Here is a 19,141-nt window from a genome sequence, read left to right as displayed (position 1 = left end):
ATTGTGCAATTGTCCATTAATTGTATAAGGGTCAAGTAATCCTTTGTCAGCGTGAGAAATACAAGGTGTGGTGTGTGAGCCCTGCTATAGGGCGGGATGCTTTTGAATCTAGAGATTTGATTAGATAGAAAATCAGATGGGAAGCTGAAGTGAGTCACTGCAAGTTTTGGATGCTTTTGGATCTTCTATATGTGAATTTTGAAGTATTTGAATGTGAATGTGATCTTTTAAGCCTAATGTTTTCCAATCTGTTACCATCCCTTTGAAAGAAAATGAATTGATCTAACTAATTTGTATAACTGTAGTGTACTGATAGTATAGTTTTATATAATTAGTGTATAAATATGTAAACGGCTTATAGATTGTATAGTAATGTCTAGTGTTTTGGTTTTGTTTCATGTCACCCTCTTCTGATGACGCAAAAGTTGCAAATATGGCAGGTGAGAAGGACATTTTTTGTGTTCTTTTTGAAGAATCTTTGGAGCATGATGAAATCGATATAAATACTGCAAAATAAGCTCAATGTTATAGTCACTGCCCTTGCTGACCAGAATAAAAGAGAACATCCCAATCGAGTGAAGGGATTTGTGGAAACTGTGGTTCCTAATTTTTGTGATCCAACATTTGCCTCATATTTCTGGATGAAAAGACAAACATTTCAGGTGAAGGATAATCCACTTCTTATTTATTAGTGTTTCCTTGGTCATGAGTCACTGAAACCACATAATCCCCCACAGAACAAATCCCAATTTATAAATATAACAGTGCACAGCATAAATGAGTGCATGCCCTCTGAACAAATACAAAAGAGGTATTTTCTTAAAGGTCCCATTCTTCGCATGTTCTCGAAGCTTTGATTATGTTTACAGTGTGCAATATAACATGAGTTCATGTTTCGCGTGTAAAAAAACACAGTATTTTTCACACAATTTACTTATCTGTACAGCGCTGTTTCCTCTGTCCTAAAAACGGCCTGATAATTTCCTTGTTCTATGAAGTCCCTCCTTCAGAAACACGTAACGAATTCTGATTGGGCCAGCGCTTCCCGTGTTGTGATTGGACAGCAGCTCAGCGCACTTTGCCCGGAAAGGTCCCACCTCTTATCATAACGGGGAGATGCAAGCGCTGAATGCGCGCTCTTCTCCACTTGAGGGAGCAACAAGACCACGCCCCCTGTTCTGCGTGTTCTTGTTTGTTAGTCAACAAACGGTTCTAGTGACGTCATTACATCCCTGCACTTCCTACTGTAGTCCAAACCAGCCGTTCGCTGTAGGCTTTGAAAGGGAACTTCTGTTAAATAAAATATCTCGCTTGGCATTGAACTTTGAGTTTATAATTTTACAGGTATTATTTATGCTCTAACAGCAACATTACACACTAACTAAAGTTTGAAAGATGGAATCGCTAAGAACGGAACCTTTAATGATACCTAATGCAAGATGGCAAAATTGAAATGTATTAAATATATACTTAATAAAAACTGAGATGTCACTAAATTATCTGTAAAATATTTTTTTGTTTAAATGGAGGTTTTCACAAATGAGTAGATTTAAATCAACAAAAGTATATTAATCTAGCATATTCTTAGCATTTTAAGTATGCTGCTCTGATCCTTTTTTTGGCACAGTGTACAAGTTCATGACAAATGGTCACATCTGTTCTGTTTAACTCCTGGATGATGACCTCCTTAGATGCCTTGATCTTTAATGGGGAGTGCTGCTTAAATTGTCTCTGCAAAATACCCCACAGGTGCTCAAGAGTGCTCCTCTTGCAACACCATAACATATAAGATGCTGTTAGATACAAAATGATTGACTTGGTCTCATTAGACCAGAGTACGGATTCCCAGAATTTATATTTTGTAAATATGGGCCTGGGAAAAGGCTAAATGACTTTATTGTGCTTTGGCAACAGTAGATAGTTCCAGTGTGGACAACAACCATGCATGTCAGTTTTGCAGGCTGCATCTTACTCTGTAAGATAAACAGTCACTCTTTTCATAGCTTTTGCTGGCTCTGAGACACTTTGTTTTGTGTTTCTCCTGCTCCTTTGTCTAGCAAAAAGAAAATCATTCATCACTAAATGAAAGCTTAAAATGAATGCCTGATTATTTTAGGGGATTATTTAAGTCCATTGTTTTTTAATTGTATTACTTTTACTATTTCACACTTAAAACAATGATTTGTTGATCCTATTGTACTACTGTCTGTGGCAGAGTCAGAGGGGTGTCCAGGGTGGCACTGGACACCCCTGAACTCTGACTGGCCACCCTGGATACCACCCCAAAATTTAGATCGCCATTTCCATTTCACATCCTATTGAAAGAAGCACACTGTTGACGTGCAGCAGCGAGGCACATTGTTCATGTATTAACGTTGAATATTAAGAGATTATTAAAGTTAGTTGCCAAACAGATGATTAATAATAAAAGTGGTTCAATCCTGCACCTCCATTCATAGTATTCTATTACAAAACACAATTTGTCTTAAAACGTTGATAATGTATAATGACTTCACCCTAGACTAGTGTATAGACTTTAAGTATTTTTCTTTCTGTGTAAAGTCTGTGTTTATGAAAAGATATTAGCCTATAGTTTGTTTTTTTGTTTCAATTTGTGCAGTTTTTACAGCAAAACACATCGATGCCACTTTTTTCATTGTTGAAGTGAACCTTTTCACCTGTATGGTGATTTGATTTACTGTTTTGCATTGCCGCCTTGAAAACTGTCACGCGACGTGTCTGGTGCGTGGCATATGATGCTTTATCCATAGCGCAAATAAAGAGAGCATGTCTTGCGCTTAAATGGATAAATATGCCAAAAATAGCAAGTATCTTAGTAAACACAGTCGGCTATGTCTTAACCGAATGTAAGCAGTAGAGATGTGAAATCGGATGCATGTATATTAGATTCAACATGGGCATTTGGTCTTTAAGTTCACCGCACCTCCTTCAGTCTTTCATTAAATTAATCAAAGAGCAAAAAATAAATTAATAACATCCAATGATTTTTACTGAATAACTTTTGTAGCTAGTTTAAACATTAATTAATTTATACAAAATTATGTAATGTTATTTTATTATTATTTTATTTATTTTATTGTTCAATTTCTGTAGGCCTCCCTGAATACTGTTAGACCTGAACCTTCTAGCTCTTCTTTCTTAGCACTTTTCTCACTTCATGGCTGACTGTTCATTTGTATTCAATATTGTTTAAAATGTATAGCCTACTTGTTGTTTTTGCTGTGGAATGTCCATTAAAATAAAGACAATTTGGTTGCTTATTTATTAGAATACAAGTTAAATCGGTCAAAACAATGAAAACTTAAGTGTTTCTCATTATAATATTTCACGATCTATGGACCCCCTAAAGTAACCCTGGCCACCCCATGTATAAAAGTCTAGTTCTGCCACTGACTACTGTCCTCCTTTGTGCTAAGATATATGTTTCCTGATAGTTCTCTCCCATGTGGTTTTCATTGTTGTCAGCATTAAGTCTGCAAATGATTTAGTGGGCTATATAACACTTTTAATTGTCAAAAAATTATTTCTCTTTAAATGTTTTTGTTCAATATACTAACCTGTTGATCAAAAATTCCCTTAAACTTACACCAGATTTTTTAAAATATTTTTTCAGTAGCTTTCAGAAGGGTCTACTCATTTTTGCAAAGCAACATTTTATCATTTTAATAAGAATCTTATTTTCCTGAATAATTTTGCCGTGCTTCCTTGGTAATTGATTAAGCAGACTTCCTAACATGTCTTCTAGGTTAAGATTAACTGCTGAATTTTCAGAGGGGGTTATGCTGTGCACTCTATAAGTCAGTCAAACCAAAATTTATTCAGACACCTTCAACATTTTCTCACATGATCACAGTTTATTCGCTATAGTTTAGAAAATGGCAATATAGTGTGAAAGTGTTAAAACAAATTAATCTTATGATCTCATGATAATGTCAGATAGAGGGGTAGTCAAAATTGTTGGCACTTCTGGTAAATATAATCAAATATGGCTGTAAAAAATAAATCGGCATTGTTTATCTTTTATCTTTTATTCAAAACAATCATAAAAATCTAACCTTTCATAAAAAGGTTTCAAGTAAAAAAAAAATGAAAATGGGGGGTAAATCACATTATGAAATAAATGCTTTTCTCCAAAACACATTTGCCACAATTGTTGGCACCCTTCTATTAAATACTTTTTGCAACCTCCTTTTCCCAAGATAACAGCTCTGAGTCTTCTTCTATAATGCCTGATGAGTTTGGAAAACATCTGACAAGAGATCAGAGACCATTCCTCCATACTGAATCTCTCCAGATCCTTCAGATTCCCAGATTTATATTGGTGCTTCTTCTCTTCTCTTCAGTTCAGTCACTCATTCTCTATAGGGTTCAGGTCAGGGAACTGGGATGGCCATGGCAGAAGCTTCCGTGTATCTAAACAAGATGTCCCTAGGCCCTCCAGCAAAAAAATAGACCCTCAACATTAAAGTTCCAGCTGTATTTCTAGCAGTGGACATGGATTACTTTTTATTCCTGTTTGCACCAATCCCTTCTGGTAGATTTGCTGCCAAAACACTTTTTTTATAGTTTCATCTGACCACTGACCATTCTTTTACTTTAATGAAAGGTTGTATTTTTGTGATAACAAAAAAAAAAAAAAAAGATCAAGAGGATTAAAAAATGCAGTTCCCTTTCGGGGAACTCGAGCTGCGTCGAAACGCTGTGAGAACGCCTCTGCGTTAATGCGTCGTGAAGCGCGTGTAGAACCATTCCATCGGAAGTTCGATCGATCGTCGGCGTGATGACGTCATCGACTGGAAGCTATAAAGCGTCCGTGAAAACAAACAGGAACTAGCTTCTGTGCCTTCAGCAAGCGATCTGTGTGAACCTGTCTGTCTATTTGGTGTTTTTGTCTGTCTATATACAATAATTTTCCACCCTTTTGTTAAATATTCATTATATTAACAAAAAAAGAGAAAATATATAGATCGAAATGGCGAGTGAAAGCAGCAATTTCAAGAGGTGTGTTCATCCCTGCCCACGCTACATCACGGGTGGGGATACACACTCTCTGTGTGTTGCCTGCTTGGGAGCGCAGCATGCCCAGGCAGCCCTCGAGGGGGCTGCTTGTGAGCATTGTAAAAAGCTACCATTAAGAACGCTGCGCTCCCGCCGGGCACTCTTTGAGGAGGGTGCTTCGGCTCGTGTTCCCCACGGCTCTGGTCCCGCTGCTGCCGAGGCAGAGCGGAGGCTGCAGTCGTGGGGATCACAATTGGACGTTGCAGAGGGGTTTGAGACGGGCGCTGCCTTATCTCTGCCCTCACCTGCACCGTCCAGCGGCTCTTCTCGGGGCATGGAAGCACGCATGGCGGTTTCTTCCCCCCCGAGAGAGTCGCCGGTGCTTCAACTATCCAGCTCCGAGGAGGTGGACATTGAAAGCATCGAGACTGAAGATTCGCCACTTCAGTCCCCTGCGAGCGAGGAGCTTGTTGAGGTTCTGACGTGAGCAGTGGCCAGACTGAACATCGACTGGCCCACTGAGAGATCTGAGGCAGGAAGAAAGCGTTGCAGTAAATTAGACGAAAGATTCCTGCCTTCTCGCGCTTCAGAGCCTCAGCGGCGGGGCCTGCCGTTCTTCCATGACTTGCACACTGAGGTGGCAAGATCATGGAGGCGACCGGCATCATATCGAGTTTTCAGCCTGCGGACTTCGTTCTACAGCAACATCGCCGGGCTGAAACAGTACGGTTATGGGGCGATGCCAAAGGTTGAAGAGACGTTTGCGAGCCATCTCTCGCCTTCCTCGGCATCGTCCCTGAAGGCCCCGACTTTGCCCACCAGACCCTTAAAGACAACGTTGGCATTGGTGGGCAAAGCGTACTCGGCAGTAGGTCAGGCTGCCGCATGCCTGCACACGATGGCTATCGTGCAGGCGTATCAGGCTGACCTGCTGAGGGACTTGGATGGTAGTGATGAAGTGGGGGGAGATATTGTAGCTGAGCTGAGAACATCTGCTGATTTAGCTCTCCGGGCCACCAAGGAGATGGCCAGATGTGTTGGCCGCTCTATGGTAGCCCTGGTGGCCACGGAGAGGCACCTTTGGCTCAACCCCACAGACATCAAGGAGAGGGAGAAAAGCGCCGCTTTCTCCTGGTGGCCTCTTCGGTGACGCAGTTCACACTGTCACCGAGAGGTTCCAGGAGTCGGAAAAGCAAGCTGCGGCGCTGAAGCAGTTCCTCCCTCTCCGGGTCCAGGTCCCTGGGGCTGCTGCTGACACCAAGCAGCCCAAACCGAGTACGAGCTCCTCGCACAGGGCTCAACAAAAGCAGAGCGTCGCCACCCGAACTCCCCCTCAGCGCGGGGACGGGGGGCGGCGCTCTCAGGCGAGGCCTTCAAGGGGCAGGGCTGATCTGAGGATAGTCCTGATCGCCAAGAAGGCCTCGTCTAAGCGTTCCTGACGCCAGAACCGTCAGGACGCTGAGGGTGGTTAGCTGAGGGAAACGGTGTTTACCCCTGCCAACGGTACCTCTGGGCAATGCCCGGGCGCAGTCAGTCTCCGTGGGCCACCCGAGGGTGGTCCGCGCCCCCCTCGGGGGGCTCCCAAGCAGTCAAGTCAGTTGTTCCCTGCCGGTTCGCCGCTTCAGGGCGCTGTGCTTGCTGTTCAAAGTACACCAGAGGCCAGCCTCGAGAGGCTGGTTTCCTTAGTACATTTTCTAGACGAATGGAAACGTCTATCAAATATATCTCGTTGGGTCCTGCAGATAATCGAAAGGGGGTACGCCATTCAATTCAAAAGGAGGCCACCTCCTTTCAGCGGTGTCCTACCCACATAGGTGGGCCCGGAGCAGGCTCTGGTGATGGCACAGGAAGTAGAGACACTCCTGCGAAAGGGGACTATAGAGAGGGTTCCTCCTACCGGCAGAGAGTCTGGGTTTTACAGCCGTTACTTCATCGTGCCAAAAAAGGATGGGGGCTTACGCCCGATATTAGATCTGCGTCTATTAAATCGCTCCGTGGCCAAGCTCAAGTTCAAGATGCTCACACTCAGACAGATTGTATCGCAGATCAAATCGGAGGATTGGTTTGTCACCATAGACCTCAAAGATGCGTATTTTCATGTCTCCATCCTTCAACATCACAGGAAGTTCCTGAGGTTTGCCTTCGGGGGAGAGGCATACCAGTATCGGGTACTTCCCTTCAGTCTAGCACTGTCACCCCGCACATTCACCAAGTGTGTGGATGCAGCTCTGGCGCCGTTGCGTCTGCAGGGCGTCCGCATACTGAATTATATCGACGATTGGCTGATTCTAGCGCATACAGAATAGATGGCGGTTCAGCATCGAGATGCTGTTCTTGCACACATGTCGAAATTGGAGTTGAGGCTGAACGCCAAGAAGAGTGTGCTTTCTCCGGCTCAGAGAACCACTTTTCTAGGTGTGAAATGGGACTCGGTAACTATGCGGGCGCAATTATCACCAACACGCATAACATCGATCCTGGCAGCAGTCAAAGAACAGAAGCTAGACCGGGCCGTCACTGTGAAACAGTTCCAGAAACTGTTAGGTCTCATGGCAGCAGCGTCCAACGTAATACCTTTTGGCCTACTGAACATGAGGCTGCTACAGTGGTGGCTCAAAACAAAAGGATTCTCCCTGAGGGGAAATCCGCTCCGCACGATCAAAGTCACGCGGCGATGCCTACGTGCTCAGGTCATGTGGAAAAACCCGGGGTTTCTGTCCCAGGGTTCCGTGTTGGGGGCTCATGTTCATCGCGTAACGCTAACGACAGATGCCTCTACCACGGGCTGGGGTGCGACCATGAGTGGCCATTCATCCCAGGGTCTATGGCAGGAACATCAGCGGCACTGGCACATAAATCGGCTAGAGATGCTCGCAGTGTTTCTTGCATTGAAACAGTTTCTGCCCGACCTCAGGGGCCATCATGTGTTAGTCAGGACAGACAACACATCGGTGGTCGCCTATATAAATCACCAGGGAGGTCCCATCCATTGGACAAATTGGCATGTCGGATCCTCCTGTGGGCCCAGGGGAAATTGCTGTCCATCAGAGCGGTATATATCCCAGGGGTCCTAAATCAGGAAGCGGACATCCTGTTGAGGCAGGGGCCGAGGCCCGGGGAGTGGAGACTCCACCCCGAGGTGGGGGAGCTACTATGGAAGAAATATGGGAAAGCAGAGATAGACCTGTTTGCTTCGGCAGAGAATTCTCACTGTCCTCAGTGGTTCTCTCTGTCCCATCCAGCCCCGCTGGGGTTGGATGCCATGGTACAGGAGTAGCCAAGGCTGCCCCTGTACGCCTTCCCCCCGATTGTCTTGCTTCCAGGAGTTCTGGAAAGGGTACGCCGGGACGGGGCCCAGGTACTTCTAGTGGCTCCGTACTGGCCGACCAGAATTTGGTTCTCGGACCTGATATCTCTCTTGGAAGGCTCTCCGATGGAGATTCCGACCAGGAGGGATCTACTCTCTCAGGCGGGTGGGAGATTCCTGCACCCACGCCCAGAGTTGTGGAAACTGTGGGCCTGGCCTCTGAGGGGGCCAGGCTCATAGAGGAGGGTCTCTCGGCCGAGGTCGTTGAGACCATCCTTCACTCCAGAGCTCCGTCCACGAGAAAGCTGTACGCTTTGAAATGGAAACTTTTCTCAGCATGGTGCAGAGAACGCCAGTGGGACCCAGTTAACTGCCCGGTTGGTACAGTGCTGGAGTTTCTGCAGGCAAGGTTCTCGGCAGGGTTGACCCCCTCCACAATAAAGGTGTACGTGGCGGCCCTGGCTGCCTTCCACGTCCCTTTGGGTGGAGTGTCTTTGGGAAGACACCCTCTTATAACACGTTTCCTCCGTGGTACCTTAAGGTTGAGGCCGGTTATGCACTCGAGGGTCCCGGCATGGGACTTGGCCATTGTTTTGCGGGGCTTATCTGAGCCTCCGTTTGAACCCTTAGAGGAGGTGTCAGAGAAGTTCCTCACCTTGAAAACCATCTTTCTTTTGGCCATCTCATCTCTCAAAAGAATAGGAGATATTCAGTCCCTGTCGGTAGGGCCCTCATGCCTAGAGTTTGCGCCTGGTATGGTAAAGGCTTTTCTGCATCCCAGACCAGGTTACATCCCCAAGGTTCCTATGAGCCCACGGGGTCCCATTACTCTTCAAGCCTTCTGTCCTCCTCCTTTCATGACGTCAGACCAGGAAAGATTAAATCTGCTGTGCCCTGTCAGGGCGTTAGATACGTATGTCCACAGAGCTGCCCTGTGGAGAAAGACCGATCAACTGTTCGTCTGTTTCGGAGCCCAGAAAAAGGGGGCTCCGGTATCTAAGCAGAGAATGAGCAAGTGGGTGGTCGAGGCCATCTCACTTGCTTATGAGGCGGTCGGACAGCCGTCTCCACTGGCTGTCCGGGCGCATTCTACCAGGGGTATGGCTGCTTCTAAAGCACTTTTGTCGGGGGCTTCCCTCCAAGACATTTGTAATGCGGCAGGCTGGTCGTCTCCGCTGACCTTTGTCAGATTCTATGAGTTAGATTTGGCATCTACTGTTGGGGCGCAGGTACTCTCGTAGTCGTGTGCGCTATGGCTTCACACATACGAGGCACTTGGTCCCATGGCGATGTGGGTATAAGCGTTCTCACAGCGTTTCGACGCAGCGTCTCGTTCCCTCAGGGAACTAGGGTTACATACGTAACCAAGACAATTTATTTATTTACAGCCATATTTGATCATATTAACTATGCAATTTTGACCACCACAGTAAATTAAGCCCTATTCAGACAGGATTGGTTTAATATAGGGATGTGGGGGGGTAAAGTAATTATTACCAGAGGTTCTCTGTGATTTTAGTCCTGTCCGAATGTCCCATCTCAGTAATCATTATGTACAATGTCAGTAAAAATTATAGACTTTTACCTTCTGGAAAAAGGTCTGGAAAAATGACCTTGAGTAATACTATTCCCGTTCGAATAGATCCGCTGTAAAAATGTGTGGTAAAATTCCATCATTTCCTGTTTAAAAGTTTAAAAAAAACGCATTTTGCGAGCATGGAAGCGCTTGAATAATTCGGTTGTGTTGTAAATGATGGGACAATTAACTTACTTATTGAAGGGTAAACCTCCAATATTTTCTGCACATCATTTAAAGCAAAAAGAAGATCAAAAGCACTTTGCTTTTTTGGTTCAAATACCAATTTAGGTTAACCAATTACCAAGCAATGTTTCATTTTGTTCAGTCTGTGGTGTAAAAGATACCATGAGCATAAGCAACTTAAGCAAAAAATGGTCAGGTCAAAGTGTCTGAATAATTTTGGTCCCAAATTTGTATCAATTTTACTGCCTGAAAAGCCAGACCCACATCAAGATGTTTGGTCTGGAAACTCACCATTGACAGGGCTCAATCCGAGGGGCGGGATAAACGGTTGTCTTTCAAACTCCCTCTGCACGCGATAGGGTAGCGCTACAACCAACCAGAGCAACAAAGGTGAAGCGGAGCTCGTTGATAGATTAAACAATCGCTGTATCCGGTTGGCAAAACTCTGAAAACATCTTCCCTTTTTAAGAATACTTCAGTGCCGTTCTTTGTTCTTTTCTCAGAGAAAAGCTTAACTCCAAGTCTTCCAGAGTCTCGGTCAGAGCTGATTCGAAAGACTGCGTTCGCCAGCTTCTGTGTTTACTAGTAACACGCAAGCGCAACTTGGCTGTCATTATGTTAAGCCCCGCCCACCTACTCTATACACGATGTGATTGGCCCGACCAGAGTTTGTTTTTTACAGCTAAGAAGTGTATTGAGAGTTGCTACACTCGAGGCAGATTAGATTTGCTGCCGCTAGGGTCTAAATTTCTAGGCTACTTCTAGTCCACTGACTGTATGAATATATATATGTATATGTAAAATTATTATTATTTTCTAATAACTTGCTTTTGATTAAATGTTTGTGCGATCTATCTTTGAATCCACTAAATGCCGTATATGTTCAATAGGATTCAAGTCCGGACTCTGACTTGGCCAACTGTGACTAAAGAGTTTACACATACAGGTGGATTAACCATTACAGAAACATAAAAAATAATTCTGATAATCACTAAAACTGTTGCAGCTGTAGCACAAACCTTACATTGGGTGGTGGTCTGATAAATTTGTTAAGCTATATACACACATATATTATATAAACACAAACGTTGCGATTACAATTTGACAGAACCATTTCATAATATTATAGTTTTTACTGTATTTTCATGCAAGAAAATGCATCCTTGCTGATCATAAGATGCTTACCGACCCCAAATAATTAGCACAATAATTCTATTAGGTTTTAGATGATAAAACAAGATACTTTGTTCAAAATTAAGGCAAACATTATTTGCCCACTTTATGGTTGTTAATGTCAGTGGAACATTTTCAATGTTAATATGAAGAAGTATTTGAGGTGATATCACTGATTTTAAACATCCATTAAAAATTACATTGGAGCCAGTTAAAAGTAATCTTCACTTAGAAAAGTGAAGTTAGTTTTGAGAATAAGTCGAGCACTACTTGTTTGTAGATGCCACTTTAGGTTTATATTATGTTTCTAATGGTTTTTCTGTCTGTCCTAAGTGTCCAAATACTTGGGGCCACCGTTTAAGCCAAAGTGTATTCTGAAGGACTGGACCTGGTGTAACAAATTAAATCATTCATACCACTTCATAAACACATTGTCACAAAGCAAGTGTGGGATTTATCCTTGAGAGTCTGGTATGTGACAAGCTTGCAGTAATGAGATGAGGATGTGAAGTTTCAAATGAAAATGGAGCTCTGACCTCAAGCATTGTGCTGTTCCATAGGCGTGCTCTGACAATGAGAGTGGCCGAGGTGTCCATGCCAAGCAAAGGGCAGGTGAATGTCTGACAGAGGGCAGTACCCTTGGTACAGTCCTGATATTGAGAGAGAAAGAGCAGTGACAGCCAAAACACTCTTAATTTTGTCTTTGTCTGGTCTCTGTTGCATACTATATCATGCAAAGTATCAGAGGAGGCATGCCATGCTAGAATCATACAGTTGCTTAGCAACAGAACAATGGTTGAGGGAGACGGATATGCTCACCAGGGTTTTAAACTGTCTCGTCTGGACGGCCTGCAGGTTCGGTACGGCCTGTAGGTTCGGTAAGCCCTGCGGTTCAGTTTGTTCAGGCTCCAAGGAGCCCTCATCTCTTTTCCTCCTCCTAGACTTGTGCTCTGACACCTAATCCACAGGAGGTAACACGTCCATCACATTGACATGAACATTACATGAAGTGCATGACAGTAGAGTGCTGGAGGAATTACATATTTTTGTAGGCCAAAACCTGGAAACAAGTTAGCATTATAGCACCTTTAGTTCCATCGTCCCAAAATCAGTGGGTTTTTTTTTTGTTGTCTGAAATGTTTTATTCACAGACATAAATGCATTAGTAATAACCCCGTTTTTTAAAGCTTTTACTTGTCTTAAAAAGGGCAATTGCATTTAGCAAATGGCTAAATTAGACTACAGACATTTTCAGGGATATTAAATGTCATAATGTGAACAGGAAAACCAAAGTACTAGCCTGCTTTCACAACCTCATTCTGTTATACATTTCTGGTATACATTTTTTTTAAAGGCTGAAAGAGTCCGAAACTTAATGCTGGTGATGTTGAAGTCATGCGGCTGTGTTGTTGTTAATTTATCGCCTACAATTAGGCTATAAATGTTTAGACTGTAATCCAAAAGCCAATTGAAAAATCCTAGATTTTTGTCGAGAGGAATCAGGGTGATGCTAATTTATGGTTTGGCCTACAAATATACGTCACTGCAGTGCTCTGTTACATTACGTTTCACATTACACAATTCTCATATCAATAATCATGCATTATGTTGAATTTAAATATTTTATATTCTGCATGGATATTCTCTCAAGTTCTTATGCTTAGGAGATCTAGATGTTCTACCAATTTTTCACTGATGTATAGGCACAGAACGATAGATAGTCCATGAATTGCCCTCTGTTTTATATTAGGAGATGGACTTTTTGAAAATAAATTGCTTTGTAAATTGAGTGAGATTGCGGTGGGAACTGTGGGTAATATAGTTCTGGGAAAGGAGGAAGTCCCAGTCCCAGCATTATTTCCTCTGCAGCTTCTCTGAGGGATTCAACTGGCTGGATTCTGCTAAACTTTTCTGTCATCAACACTGTATTGCAGAAAAATAATTAGTGATGGTGACACACATACATCTGATCACTTACTGTAAGATTACGGGGGTTTACAACGTTATTTTCAGGGACACAGGAGGGCTTGGACGGCCCTATCATCTCAATCTCTGACAGGTAAAGCAGCCACTTCTGATTAGACACGGCATAAGGCCACTGAAAGATTACTTCCAGAAACCCCATATTTCCCAGAGGTTTTCCAGAAAGGTCCACCTACAGACAAAGAATAAAACAAAATAAGGAATAATTAAAAAAATTTATGCTTATGTTCACCAAGGCTTCATTTATTTTAGCACAAATACTGTAAAACCAGTGATATTGTGAAATAATATTACAATTTAAATGAACTGTATTCTAATTTAATATATTTTCAAATGTAATTTATTTCTGTGATGATAGAGCTGATTTTTTTTTAAATCATTACTCCAGTTTTGATCCTTCAGAATTCATTCTAAAATGTTGATTTAGTGCTCAAGAAACATTTTTGATTTTTACATGCTAATTTAGTACTAATAATACTCGAGTACCAAATAAGCATACTAGAATTTCTAAAGGATCATGTGACACTGACAACGGTTCTAACCAGTTGTGTCTCCGGCAAGCAACAAGACATTTGGTTTCTATTTCCTGTGGAATTGTGCTAATTAGCTTGACCTAGCCTGAAATCTCATTTGTCCAAAATCCCACTCCAAAACAGCAGCAGGCCTATGGCAAAAAAAGTCACATCATGTCATGACAAACATTTTTTTTTTGGAATGTGCAGAAAAACTGAATGATACAAGGTGTGCCCCAATTTACATACTTATGCACTATTCTGTCATGAAAAATCCAACAGGAATAAGTGCATTTCAAATCATAGATATGTACACATAGATACCTCATTCAACCCCTCCAGGCACGTCAACACTTCAGTTGCCGTCATCATTCGCTTAAAAAAAAACTGTGCAGTATCTATGTCTGTAAAACCCGACGCAATTTAATTTCCCGAAAACATGGGATAACCTTTCACATGTGGGAAGGTTGGTTTGTGTTTTTATAACCTATATATTTTAACTCATTATTACAGGTTACAGGCAACTATGGTTACACTACTTTTTAAAGCTTCTCTATGTGTGCAACAAGTGTCACAGCGAACGCACAGAGTAACGTCATAACATCATTTTAAACTCACTTAAATGTATCTAATATTATAAACAAAGCTGAGTTACCTCATACTCATGACTGGAAAAGTGGAAATAGTGTGACAGTGTCCCGTCCCGTCATAATAAAAGTCCCAGTGCTTGTGAACCGTGTGTTTGAGTAACATTAGCTCCAGTGGCCTTGCTCAGCTCCACAGCACTCTGTCCTGCTCTCCTTCATACTAAAGTAACGCTATTAACCACATCCATGAACATGATTTCTGCCTGAGTCCTATCCCAAATCGTTTCCACCGGCTGTGAAAAGCACATGTCCCAAGATTCTGAGCTCACACTTAGCGTAGAGTAGTTAAAGAAAATACTTTTTATTTTTCTTTATATTACCAACATATTTCTGCTGTTCCATACTGTCAGAAAGTTACATTGCCTTTTCATTCAGCGAGTCTGTTGCCGTTGTTGTTTGTGATAGATGCAAAAGATCGACCATAACAAGCACTATTTGTATATATATATATATATATATATATAGTATTATAATAATTCATAATTTATCAATACCCTGTTCTTAAAATAGTTTAAGTTCAGTAATGTGATGTTCATAATTTTAATGTTTTATAAAACAATTGCAAGACAGGGTGATTTTTGAGAGTTTAAGCTTTCACATAATACCAAGTTTATGATTATTAAACATTTGAAATTTAAAAAATTGTTTATTAAACACATTAAACTAATTTAACTAATTTATAACTATTTTTATAATTAATTTTTTGATAGCTAATTAGTTAGTTATGATTTCTTTCCAATGAACTTGTTTATAATGAGTTCACTGTTTTCATTAAAGGGGTGATGAATTTTAAAATCAACAACTTTTGATATATAAAAGGTCATGGTCAAGATAATCCTGTAAGTTTCAGAGTTGAAAACTTCCTTTTTAGTTAAAGAAAAGCTTTTATAGACACCAGGCCCAGAAAACGATCGTGAGCTTCATTCTTACATCATAGCGCTACGAAACACCGCCTCTACAGCGAGTCTAATTCAGTAGCCCTGCCCACTGACTCATGGAGCTGTTCTGTCGATCACTAGCCAGCAGCAATAAACATGTGGAAGAAGATAGCAAGATATTGTGGAAGAACAGAGTAATTTCATAAGCTTCCTTTGGATCATATTATTAGGAATGTGTGATACTTCCCCTACTTTTTAATGAAGTTCCAGCTCACGTGGGGAAGAACGTTTTTTATGTTTCACCGCGGAATTGTTTGTAATCAAGTCTCAAGTGCTGGATTTGCAGACACAATGTTGTTTCTTCTATATAGGGGCAACATGGCGACCAGCATTCAAACCCCTCACCCGTATGTATTTTCAATGGCATATTATAAACTTACGAGAATACTTTAATGAGCACATATATAGTGCTTTGCGAAAGTATTCGGCCCCCTTGAACTTTGCGACCTCATGCCACATTTCAGGCTTCAAACATAATGATATGAATCTGTAATTTTTGTGAAGAATCAACAACAAGTGGGACACAATCATGAAGTAGAACAACATTTATTAGATATTTCAAACGTTTTTAACAAATCAAAAACTGAAAAATTGGGCATGCAAAATTATTCGGCCCCCTTAAGTTAATACTTTGTTGCACCACCTTTTGCTGCGATTACAGCTTTAAGTCGCTTGGGGTATGTCTCTAGTTTTGCACATCGAGAGACTGAACAGCAGTTTTCAGTTCTTTCCACAGATTCTCGATTGGATTCAGGTCTGGACTTTGACTTGGCCTTTCTAACACCTCGATATGTTTATTTTTGAACCATTCCATTGTAGATTTTGCTTTATGTTTTGGATCATTGTCTTGTTGGAAGACAAATCTCCGTCCCAGTCTCAGGTCTTTTGCAGACTCCATCAGGTTTTCTTTCAGAATGGTCCTGTATTTGGCTCCATCCATCTTCCCATCAGTTTTAACCATCTTCCCTGTCCCTGCTGAAGAAAAGCAGGCCCAAACCATGATGCTGCCACCACCATGTTTGACAGTGGGGATGGTGTGTTCAGGGTGATGAGCTGTGTTGCTTTCACGCCAAACATAACGTTTTGCATTGTTGCCAAAAAGTTCAATTTTGGTTTCATCTGACCAGAGCACCTTCTTCCACATGTTTGGTGTGTCTCCCAGGTGGCTTGTGGCAAACTTTAAACGACACTTTTAATGGATATCTTTAAGAAATGGCTTTCTTCTTGCCACTCTTCCATAAAGGCCAGATTTGTGCAGTATACGACTGATTGTTGTCCTATGGACAGAGTCTCCCACCTCAGCTGTAGATCTCTGCAGTTCATCCAGAGTGATCATGGCCATGGGCCTCTTGGCTGCATCTCTGATCAGTCTTCCCCTTGCATGAGCTGAAAGTTTAGAGGGACGGTCAGGTCTTGGTAGATTTGCAGTGGTCTAACACTCATTCCATTTCAATATTATCGCTTGCACAGTGCTCTTTGGGATGTTTAAAGTTTGGGAAATCTTTTTGTACCCAAATCCGGCTTTAAACTTCTCCACAACAGTATCTCGGACCTGCCTGGTGTGTTCCTTGTTCTTCATGATGCTCTCTGTGCTTTAAACGGACCTCTGAGACTATCACAGTGCAGGTGCATTTATACGGAGACTTGATTACACACAGGTGGATTCTATTTATCATCATTAGTCATTTAGGTCAACATTGGATCATTCAGAGATCCTCACTGAACTTCTGGTGAGAGTTTGCTGCACTGAAAGTAAAGGGGCTGAATAATTTTGCACGCCCAATTTTTCAGTTTTTGATTTGTTAAAAAAGTTTGAAATATCCAATAAATTTCATTCCACTTCATGATTGTGTACCACTTGTTGATTCTTCACAAAAAATACAGTTCTATATGTTTATGTTTGAAGCCTGAAATGTGGCAAAAGGTCGCAAAGTTCAAGGGGGGCAAATACTTTCGCAAGGCACTATATATGTGCTCATTAAAGTATTCTCGTAAGTTTATAATATGCCATTGAAAATACATACGGGTGAGGGGTTCGAATGCTGGTCGCCATGTTGCCCATATATATATATATATATATATATATATATATATATATATATATATATATATATATATATATATATATATATATATATATATATATACACACTATATAATATATATATATACACTATATAATATATATATACACTATATAATATATATATATATACACACAGAGAAAGAACACGTATACCTAAACATATACAATCTGGCAACCATATGTATGCGAGCTCTCTCTCAAGCGCGGATGATCTCTGATAATGTTCTCTGATCTCATGATCTCTGTTTAGTGCATTATATATATATATATATATATATATATATATATATATATATATATATATATATATATATATATATATATATATACCCTGATAATGCACTAATTTATCAGCTTCCTGGGCATCAAGGTTTCGTCCTCCCTAGTCCAGTTCTTTTGAGGTGACTCATTATCTCCTCCTTGTGCTCAAAATGAAGGCAAAAATTATTTAGGGTTTAGGGCTGTGAAATGATAGTGAAACATTTCCATATATAATGTGTCCTTCCTTGAAGTTCTAAAGTACAACATCTGAGCTTATGTCCTAACTAGTTGCATTTGCAGCAAGCAAAAAGATATTTAATAAATTATTTGGCTTCTATTTTCATTGTACTAGATAGCTTTGCCTAGAGTAAAATCTCATTGCTCCAAAATCCCATTCCAAAAAGCAGTATATTAAATGTCACAGTATTTTTTTTCCTTACAGAAAAATTATCCAAAACTGCAAACTGTGCCACATCACATCAATAAGGACTCAATGTTAGACTGTAAAAAGCATCTTGCCGTGAAGCTGAATTCCACTGCGCTTCCAATATCACTGGTGTTTTTCATGGCTGATTCTCCTATTACACTGCCACTGAATTCTGTCTTAAGGTTGGGGATAGGGCTAAAAGAAAAATAGACATTTTTCAGATTATTATTTTTTTTGCACACTCATTTGATTTTTATATAGCTCTTACAAAAGTTTGATGTCAGGAAAAAAAATTTTTTTTTGGCTGTATGCAGTGCTTAAGTGCAACATGAGTCATTCTGACATCACTTTAAAAAAAGCAGTAAGGCAGAAGTGAAGATCCAGTGAAATGCTCTAAGGATAGAAATGGTGCATAGCTCACATATTAAAGATGGGCTGTAGGATGTACTCCACCATTAGCACTCTCGACAGGGGCCGTAGATCAGTCTGATCGCTCCACCTGGGAAGTGTAGTTAAATCATCAGCAAGTGTCCAAATCTGAATCATGTCCTTTGAAGAAATCTTTATCACAGACAATTGTTCTTTGATATGCATATAAACCATATGTTAATAGTTAAAGCTGCATAACTGAGCGGTGAATCGCTGTATGTACTGTATATTCCTGTGGGTGGGTAGGGATGTTAAGGATATTCTTTCTATATAGAATTCTGCTCAAATTTACATAACTCCTAGAGGGAGATCATAACATTGATTTATTTTTATTTAGTACTACCTTGAAGCTATTTGATGTGATATAATGACTGATATAACTCATACAAATAAAAAAACCATCACAAAATGCAACATACAATTTTAAATAAAATGATATGGAAACATTTGAACGGCATACATTAGTAAAAATAAGTCAACTTTAAATTTGATATCATTAAAAAAAATCCTAAACATCTTTTTTCTGCAATGGGTTTGCATGCGCACAACGGTTTCTCTTCAGGATTGTGTGTCTTTAATAGAGATATTGCTTTTTTG

The 19,141-nt window shown here is 41.0% G+C and overlaps 1 protein-coding gene across 4 annotated transcripts in view; it reads right to left on the bottom strand.

Annotated features, from left to right (window-relative positions):
• Positions 1 to 19,141, bottom strand: part of itga3a (integrin, alpha 3a) — a 60,392-nt gene that overhangs the window by 9,373 nt on the left and 31,878 nt on the right. For all 4 annotated transcript variants that reach the window (XM_067418079.1, XM_067418096.1, XM_067418088.1 and 1 more), the window contains exons 18-22: positions 18,537 to 18,614; positions 18,208 to 18,310; positions 13,240 to 13,416; positions 12,081 to 12,218; positions 11,798 to 11,911 (exon numbers count right to left, since the gene is read on the bottom strand). In XM_067418079.1, the coding sequence (XP_067274180.1) occupies positions 11,798 to 11,911; positions 12,081 to 12,218; positions 13,240 to 13,416; positions 18,208 to 18,310; positions 18,537 to 18,614 (610 nt within the window). The remainder of the gene's footprint in view (positions 1 to 11,797; positions 11,912 to 12,080; positions 12,219 to 13,239; positions 13,417 to 18,207; positions 18,311 to 18,536; positions 18,615 to 19,141) is intronic.

The sequence above is a fragment of the Pseudorasbora parva genome, chromosome 2 (assembly GCF_024679245.1).
Source record: "Pseudorasbora parva isolate DD20220531a chromosome 2, ASM2467924v1, whole genome shotgun sequence".
Lineage (NCBI taxonomy): Eukaryota > Metazoa > Chordata > Actinopteri > Cypriniformes > Gobionidae > Pseudorasbora > Pseudorasbora parva.
Note: the sequence above shows the minus strand (reverse complement) of the source record. Positions and strands in the feature narration are given on the sequence as shown.